The sequence below is a fragment of the Eptatretus burgeri genome, chromosome 14 (assembly GCF_056783735.1).
Source record: "Eptatretus burgeri isolate ZD-2024b chromosome 14, Ebu_testis_v1, whole genome shotgun sequence".
Classification (NCBI taxonomy): domain Eukaryota; kingdom Metazoa; phylum Chordata; class Myxini; order Myxiniformes; family Myxinidae; genus Eptatretus; species Eptatretus burgeri.
In genome coordinates this window covers 21,498,030-21,508,029 of record NC_140974.1, presented here as the reverse complement: position 1 = coordinate 21,508,029, position 10,000 = coordinate 21,498,030, and the positions used below count along the sequence as shown (strand labels likewise).

The 10,000-nt window shown below is 42.0% G+C and overlaps 1 protein-coding gene across 1 annotated transcript in view; it reads left to right on the top strand.

Annotated features, from left to right (window-relative positions):
• LOC147012762 (voltage-dependent P/Q-type calcium channel subunit alpha-1A-like) overlaps positions 1–10,000 on the top strand; it is a gene marked incomplete at its 5' end in the record, with an annotated part of 328,227 nt that overhangs the window by 71,633 nt on the left and 246,594 nt on the right. Inside the window, one exon of the mRNA XM_085853452.1 lies at positions 1,199–1,374. Within this exon, the coding sequence (XP_085709578.1) occupies positions 1,199–1,374 (176 nt within the window). The remainder of the gene's footprint in view (positions 1–1,198; positions 1,375–10,000) is intronic.

Genomic DNA, 10,000 nt, shown 5'->3' with positions numbered 1-10,000 from the left:
TATCATTCTCTCGTGCATCTAATCACTGATGGGAGCAATCATAGGATAATGCATCCTCTCTATAATTAATGGACCGGTGTGTGTTTCTTTGTTTGTCACGCTATTCTGACAGTTATGGGTTGATTGCATCCAGACTTGCCACATAGGATCAGCATGACCCACATTAATGTATAGGGGTGTTTTTACTTATCTTTGCCGGTCGTCTTGGCGGGGGAGGGGGGTGGAGTGGGGAGGGATGCAAGTTCTCCACATAAATGTGTATCATGTGGTGCCACTCTAGGTGGAGGATGTCTCCACCATTTACACCACAGTATTCCTGTCCCCATGTTTTCCAGTGCAGTGTGCTGTTTTGAATTGCATGTTTGAATAAGGATAATAACACAACCCCTCTGGCCGTTCCCTTCGGGAGCAGGTCCTTTTAGTCTCAACAATGAATATAACTAAGTATTAATTAAATATGCTGAATCTTTATCTCTTTATTTCATAAATCATGGTAAAAAGTAAAATCCACTGATGTGTTTGATTCCTTGTGGCGTGTATGAAGGAATTGCATATGAATAGTTCAAGTGAATGGGTGTGAATTAATTATGGAATCTTTTATGTTGTTCTCATAAATGTAGCTGTACACCGTTACACGAGATATGGATGGGATGCATTATAAGAAGAGATGGCGACAAGGGATACATGTATTATTGTTTACTGTATGGTGTGACTTCTCAAATCGGTTTACACTAAATGCGAACAGCTCGGCCATGCTTAATACATAGCCCTTTCCAAGGCTTTGTGCTTTCTCAGAATTACAAGGCTTTCATCTTTTCACAATCCATTGCCAATTTTCATCCATTCTAAGTTGTTGTGAAATCCCATCACGACTCGGAGACTGTTTCTACAGCTGCTCATTACACCATTTTGACTTTCAGTGAGAGTTTGAAACTTCTTGTTGATTGTCCCCTTAAGAAACCACCGCCCCTTCATCCTCACCCAATTTCAGTGCTGGTGTTATTCCTCAATAATGATTCCTTCACTAGTGCTGGTACTGTGGTTGAATATCAGTTATCTTTTTTTTTTGGGGGGGGGGGGTCAAAATTGGGGTGACCTGTTGCCTGATTTATATAGCAATGGGCCCATCCTGGTTTATAGCAATTATGAGCAGTCAGTTTGATGTGCAGATGAAACGGTCATTGTGTATGGAATGCAGGTGAGTTTGAAGAAAACGATGTGTGTGGAGTAAGAAGATGCCCTGAAGGATCTGATTGCCGAGGAGGCTATCCTGGACCAAACTATGGCATCACACAATTTGACAATGTATTCTTCGCTGTGCTCACGGTGTTCCAGTGTATCACCATGGAGGGTTGGACAGACGTCCTTTATTATGTGAGTTTATTCAACCATGGCTTTCTCTCATTCTCTGTCTCTCTGTCTCTCCGTCTCTTTCCCCCCTCCCCCAAATTTTATTATTCTTTATTTCAGTCTATTTCTCAGTCAATGTATTTGTGTTTTTCTTCCCTGTTCTGACATGGAACTCATCATATAATTGTTGCTCGTGCTGGCACTGTTTGCTTCAGTTGAGGATCGTTCTCATTAATTTGAAACTTCACAGGACTCATTCACTCAAAAGTCTTGCAAACCCACAAGACCATGTTCAGTAACCCTAATTAGTGGTGGCACATGTTATTGGTCTGTCGAGATTTTCCCGTTTGCTTCTCCCTTTTGTTTAATAAATTGGATGTTTTTTTTGGGGGGGGAGGGGTAAAGTGGGGGTTAGTTCCAGATTGTACATAAAATATTTATTTATTTCAGATGCACTTTGCCTTCTGCCTCTGCCTCATGATATGAATAATCCAGATTCAAATCCCACACACCATATCTGTTTATGCTGTCATTCACGTACAAGTACACCGATGTCTACGTCTTTGTCTTCCATTCGATTTACATACAAGCTCCTTCGATCAATATTGAAAACAAATTTTAGAAAAGACCCAGGAATTTTGACAATAAAACTGCGTACAGATCCATGCAAAGCATATATAGAAAAGCAAATGCATATATCTAATCTGGCTTTGTTGTCTCCGCTAGTTGCTGGCTTAACCTTGAGGACTTCATGCATTACCACCAAATGTACTGTAACAGAAAGCAAATATGCAGCATTATTTCTCAACCTTAAAATTTTTTTGCATCGGTTGTAATTGTCACTAATGCTTTGTATAGCAAGTGTTAGTAGATATCAGGTGTAACCACAGCTCCCTCACTCCTCCAACACTCCTTTCACGATTCCGCCTTCAGAGCACGTTTAAGGCCAGCAGTGGATTGTGCTCTGTTAACTTTGGCCCTCAGGCAGTATACCAAGATGTCCCAGAGTGGTTCACCTGCATAAAAATGGAAAAACATTTTGTTACAAGGGAATGCAAACACAGGAAAAGTAATCTCTGCCGATCCAACCTACATCTCGTTGATTTAATTTCATCTTTTCTCTATGTTCAAGTGCTGCCCTCCCAGGTGACCTCTTATCATATCCCATTCCACCACCACGGAAAATCATTTTTTTTATTTTAATGGGATGTATGTGAGAAGAGTGGGATCTTTACTCATCCAGAACAATCTCTTTTGAAAGGAAGAGAATAAGTCAACCACACTGAGTAGTTTCATGTTGCATGTACACTTTATTTTACCTCCTCTCATCTTTTGACCCCTTGCAAACAGCAAGTTCACCCATGATGGACAATTGCTCCAATTTTTTGTATTGGCTCACACTGTACTTGGTGTACTTGATAGAGAGTGCAAACAAAAGCTGTTCCACTTGTGGGTGACAACTCGTTTATCAACAGCTTTTAGCTCCTTTAGCTCCTGACCTACTGCAGAACAGTTTCCTCATCAATAATTTTCTACTATTACCAGCGAAGGGACTAGTGAAATGGAAATTAGTAAATAGTGAATATGATTATTTGTTGGTACACAACAGGTTTTTGATGTTGGCATATTGCTGACCCTGTTGTGCCTGTTCCTTAGTCAGGATGGAAGTTTGTTGATTAATGTTGTGAGGAGATCAATGTTGATGTGGCCTTGGCCTTTCGAAGATCATGTTGTTCATGTCTGATTGGTGTGTAGACTTCGAGGCTGAGTTTGTTTTAATTGCTGCCGTGCTGATGATAGAACGATACCTTTTGGCAAATGTGCGATATTGTGGGTTGCCATCGTAACTGATGCTGTGATAATCTGTGACATGTGAGAGTCACATACAGTTGTCCATGGAAATACACAGGTTTTTTTTTTTTAATGGTGAAGTCAACTCTTTGTCGTGTTTGTGCTTGGGTCTTTTTTATTGTCGTGGCAAATGCTGGTCAAATTGGAAGCTGGCGGCAACATAGCTGAAATGGTTTAGTCGTAATTTTTTGAAAGAGCCGAGAGATGATGTTACGAGGAAACAACCAACCTTTTTTTTGTATTCAAGGTCCAGGTTTGTGGAAAAGCTAGAACAGCAGGGTTATGTTTATTATGTGTCTCCTTCCTGCCAAGTGCACACCAAAGTGTTACTTGAGACCTGGAGGATTCAGGCCTGTAACTCATGTCAAACGGACTGAGATTTTATTGTCACCATTGGTTAAACATCAAACGGAGTTTCTAACACAGGGTCAAACATTGAATCAATACCTGTACAAGGAGATCTGGATATTACGCTCATTTACCCTCATCAGGGCGGCATACCGTATAGATCTCTAACCAACGATGACCACATTCGTGTGCACTTGTGCAGGACTTTACATCCATTGGAGACCGGGGGAGTGCTCGTCACACTTCACACAATTCAATGTGTATATATATATATATATATATATATATATATATATATATATATATATATATATATACATACATACATACATACATACATACATACATACATACATACATACATACATACATACATACATACATACATACATACATACATACATACATATTTGCAGGGAACCCGGCAACACCGGGTTAATGTGAAGGAAATAGTTTCCAATCGAGTGTGGAATCATTAAGGAGTTTGACAGGAATGTCTGTTGACAGCATAATGGCAGGACCAGTGGAAATTCCACGTGATGTAAGATGTGACTGAGTCCTCAACCCCATTCTTCTTCAAGTCCTCATCCCTCCACCTCATCCCAACTCCAAATATGCATCCCTCCCCCCTCTTAACTCCAATTCCACACCTGTCCCTCCTCTCCCAACTCCAAGTCCGCATCCATCCCTCCCCGACTCCAAGTCTACATTACTCCCCACTCTGCCAGCTTCAATTCCACATCTGTCACCCCTCACAACTCCAAGTGTGCATCCATCCCCCCTCTCCAATTCCACATCCCTCCCCCTCCCAACTCCCAATCCACATCTGTTCCCCCACTCAACTCCAATCCCACATTTCTTCCCCCTCTGCCAGCTCCCAATTCCAAGTTATTATCTCTCCCTCCCTCCCAATTCCATTTCCGCATCCATCCCCCCTCCCAATTCAGCATCCTTCCCCATGCCTCCACCAACTCCATGTCCGCATCCCTCCCCCCTTCCTCAAAACTCTGCATCCCTCCCACCTTCCCTCCCAAATCCAAATCCGCATCCCTCCCCCTCACTCGCAAGGATTGACACACAGACTGATTAGACCTGTTGTGACCTTGAGTCAAAATGAAAGGTATCACTCTGGTTCCAGTTTTTCATTATTTTCATCTATTTTTGGTTTTCATTTTTTCATTATTTTTGTTCATTTGTTCTCCTAATAGCCCCAATTATTTGGAGGTATTCAGACAATGTGCAAGGCTCTGTGACGTTAAGAGCTGTCCCTCATCGAAGGCCTTGTTCACAACTTTCAAAGATTCCCTGCACAGCATCACGACACTCCCGATCACGTCGACTAAATAAATAAATAAAATAAAAACCCACTTTCAATTCCAATCCTACCAACTCGTTTTTCTTCACCTCCAACTTGCCACAGATGGATTAGTAAGGAGTCAGAGAATTTGTTTCCAAATGAATGAAGTTTTCTCAGTGAAGTAAAATGGACAAAAAGGAAATTATTTGTGGTTTTCAGTTTTTTTAACCCTCTCGGAGAGGGTATTCCATTTGGGTTCACATTTTCAACATCAGAGCAACAACTCATGCTGAATGTCTTCATGATAATTATGACGTCATAGGTCACGTGGTGTGGCAGCCATGTTGGAAAAACTTAAAAAAAATTGGACCTCTGTATCTCTGAAACCATACCAAGGCAAAAATTGAAACTTGGTACATGATAAGTACTCTTCATGGGGAATAAGTGTGATTTTTTTTTGATGATGTCATAGGTGTCTTTGTTTTGACGTTATAATTGCATACATAGAACGCTACATCCAATCTGTATGAGAATTTTTGAGGTCATCTCGGGATAAATTGGACCACAGAAAAAATAAATCGGTGATGTCATCGGTCATGTGGATCGGCAGCCATATTGTTTTTTGGTTTTTTTAACCATCAAAAATCTTCTTCTCTGAAATGGCTGAACAGATCGAGGTGAAACTTTACAGGTATGACCGTCTATCCATGAGGAACAAAATATTCACACATATGACATCATAGGTCACGTGATTTGGCAGCCATATAGGATTTACCCAAAAACCTATTAAAAAATCTTCTCCAGAACGGCTGGACAGTTTGAGTGGAAACTTCACACAAATGTTCCCCAAGTCTTGCGGATACCAGGGTATTCACAATTAGTTGATCGGTCGTATGGTCTGACAGCCATATTGGATTGAGCGAAAATCTTTAAAAATATATTTTTCTTGAACCGCTTCATGAATTGATCGATGTGAAACTTCACAATGATGATCTTGTCGTGAAAGAGAATGTATGTTTTAAATTTCAACCAGAATTATTTGATTTTTTGATCCTAGCTCTTTTTGATATTTTTGTTTTTTTCAAACAAGGCTCACTTGGCTGCACCTGGATGGGATTGAGGGGAGAGGAGCAGCAGAAACCTAATTGCTATCCAGGTTCCTCCTGATGACTCTATTTGGTTTTTGCTTGTTTGGGTTCCTTCTGATGAACCCAATGCAGGACTGTACCTATATGGTCTTCCATTTGGTTTGAATTGAATTTATTTTAATCCCATTCCAAATGCAATTGAACAATAATAAATGTCATGGGTCAGGATCAGGTGTCTGATCAAAGTGGGACGTCTTGGTACCCGGTCATCACTGCCAGCATTTATAAAGTGGCAGTTCTAATTATGTCTGTAATTAATTATGGAACACACCAGTACAGAAGCACCACACAAAACTACACAAACACCACACAAAACAAGACCTGGTAATGGTCTGCAATCTCTGCTTTCTCTTTTTTCTTGTTTGCTGTGATTTTACTTTAACAGCATAATAGTCACTGACATATATATATATATATATATATATATATATATATATATATATATATATATATATATATATATATATATATATATATATATATATATATATATATATATATACCGGGCGTTGTGGCGTGCGCCTGTAATCCGGCTACTCGGAGGCTTGGTTTGGAGGATCGCTTGAGGACGGGCGCTCTGCGCTGAGCAGCGCTATGAGAGGGTTTAGGGCAGCTCGGAATCGTGGTGAAACCCAATCCTTATCCCTGTGTCGTAAGAGGTGACCAGGGTTGCGTCAGGAAGGGCATCCGGTGTAAAACCTATGCCAAATCAGTATGCGGATCATAACGGATGATCCGCTGTGGCGACCCCTAACGGGAGCAGCCCAAAGATGAACAACATATATATATATATATATATATATATATATATATATATATATATATATATATATATATATATATATATATATATATATATATATATATATATATATATGTATATATATATATGGTGTGTTCAAAAAGTATCCAACCTTAATTTTTCGTGCGTAAACAAATGAAGCTAGGGAGGCGTGGTTTGGTGCACGTATGTAGGCGATCCTAATTAGTATGCGTGAATATTTTCCTGCCTGCAGAAGCTGTCAGTCGCCGACAGACCGCCGTTGAGTGAGGAAGTGTAAGTGAGTGCCGTCAGATTTTCGTTTTTGACAAAATGATGGAAAAACTTGAACAATACTACTGCATCAAATTTTGTGTAAAGCTTGGTGATTCCTAAGTGGAAACGATCCGCAAGATTCAACAGGCCTTTGGGAATGAAGCAATGAGCACCACACAGATAAAAGAGTGGCACAACCGCTTCAAAGATGGAAACCGCTTCTACCGCACATCAGTGGAAAGTGAATCACGTTCTGGTGGGCCTTCAACATCCCGAAATGAGATCGTCATTGACCAAGTGAGGACCCTGCTGATGCAGGATCGTCGAATCACGATCAGAGAACTTGCAGATGAGGCGGGCGTCAGCATTGGATCTGTTCATTCCATTGTGACTGAGGATTTGGGCTTAAGGAGAATCTCAGCGAAATTCGTGTCAAAGCTGCTAACGATCGAGCAGAAGCAACTCCGTTTGGAGATCGCACAGGACATGCTGGAGACTGTGAACAGCGATCCCATCTTCTTCAACACAGTGATCACTGGCGATGAGACCACAGTGATCCGTCATTTTGTCAAAAACGAAAATCCGACGGCGCTCACTTACACTTCCTCACTCATCGGTGGTCTGTCGGCGACTGACAGCTTCTGCAGGCAGGAAAATATTCACGCATACGGATTAGGATCGCCGACATACGTGCACCAAACCACGCCTCCCAAGCTTCATTTGTTTACACACGAAAAATTAAGGTTGGATACTTTTTGAACACACTTCGTATATATACATAAAAGGTTTATCTAAAAAGTAATGGGACTGACTTCACAGAAATTTTATTCCAAAAAATATATTGAAATCACAGCTTGTCCCCTTCAAAATAGTTTCCCTCCAGTCTCACACGCTTGTCCATCCTCTTCTTCCACGCTTCGATGCGCCCCCGGAAGGCTTCTTCTAGAATTCTCTGGAGTTCCGTCATCATGGCCCTTTTGATGGCCTCCACATCAGGAAATCGGGTCCGTTTGATCACCCCCTTGAGCTTGGGGAATAGGAAAAAATCACAAGGGGACAAATCTGGCAAATACGAGAGTTGCTCCAGAGTTGGCATGTTCTTCTCCGCAATAAACTGTTGGATGCTCAGGGCACTGTGAGCAGGGGCGTTGTCATGGTGGAGCACCCAGGCGTTGTTCTCCCACATATCCCTGCTCTTGTCCCGGACTGATCTTATGAGGTGCCGGAGGATCTCCTTGTACAGGTATTGATTCAATGTTTGACCCTGTGTTAGAAACTCAAAGTGGACGATGCCCTTGATTTCAAAAAACGCGATGAGCATCACCTTGACCTTCGTCTTCGACATCCTTACTTTCTTTGGTCTTGGTGATGCCGGACTTTTCCACTGACGACTCTGCTGTTTGGTCTCGGGATCGTATTCAAATATCCGCGATTCATTGCCAGTAATGCCTCTCCCGAACACGTCAGTAGCGTCGTCGAGGCGCTCGATAATGTCTTGACAGACAGTGAGTCTTTGCTGTTTTTAGTCCTCGGACAACAGCTTGGGGACCATCTTTGTGCACACCTTGCGCATTTCGACATTTTCAGTGATGATGCTCCAGACAGTGTCTTTGTTGATGGAAAGTTCCTCAGCGATCATCCGCACCGTGAGTCGACGATCTGCGCGCACCATCTGCTTCACACGCTCGATGATGTCCGCCGTTTTGCTCGTTGAAGGTCTTCCAGACCGTGGATCCTCTTCAACCTCCTCCCGTCCCTCTTTGAACCTCTTGTGCTATTCACATGCACGTGTACATGACATTGTTTCTAACCTGTAGACTTGCTGCAGCATTGCGAAGGATTCGGAAGGTGTTTTGCCAAGCTTGGCAAGAAACTTCAGATTGGCTCTCTGCTCATGACTCGTAGCACGACGACTCGGACTAGACAACGTATAAAGCACGACCTGTAAAAAAAAATCACACAATGAGCACAGTCAACCATCACCAATCACATATATTGCTGGAATGTTGCGAAAGACTGTGATGCAACCCATTCATTCAAGTTGTGTAAGTGGAGCACACGGCAGGCTCAGTCCCGTTACTTTTTAGACGGACCTCGTGTGTATATATACATAGATATAGATATAGATATCGATATACATGCATACAGTATATTTTACTTTGGTAGATGTACAAACCAATGATTGAACATATACACCACGTGCGTAACAAAAATATAAATCTAGCATCTTGCATTTGTATTGTTGCAGGCTGGGGTTCGGGGATCACCACGATGGGAAGCACTTGAGTTTCTCTCAAACACCCTGAGGCCGCCGACCAGAGATAATTATGTGGTCCAATGGGCTGCAATTCTTACACAGCCATAGCTACTTTGTTTAGACGACCGGCCGAGCAGGGTTACGCTTCGATGTTTCCGCGATACCTTTATATTGGCACGGCAACCTAACTTGAGGCCACACCCTCGGCACCACATTTGGTGATCTTCTGCCAAGCATAACAGATAGGTGCAATACTAGCCAACAAAGCAAATCAGGTGGGGTACACTTCTTGTCTAACTGCACTTGTACACTGTGTCAAACCAATGAAGGAAAAGGCAACCGAGACAGAAATTGGATATAACCACAAACAATTCTGTATTACGCGCGCGTGCGCGCGCACGCACACACACACACACACACACACACACACACACACACACACACACACACACACACACACACACACACACACACACACACACACACACACACACACACACACACACACACACACACACACACAATCATTTAAAAGTGAGTATTTACAAACAAGAAAGCAAAAGCACACGTAAGAGCAGATTTAACCAGAACACGTATTCTTTCTGATACAATCTTACTTGCACAAGGGACACATGGTCATCATTCAAATCAGGGGAAAAGAAAACGAGAGAAAGAACTTCAGAGAAAAAGAAAAGTAAAGTACGGAGAAACGA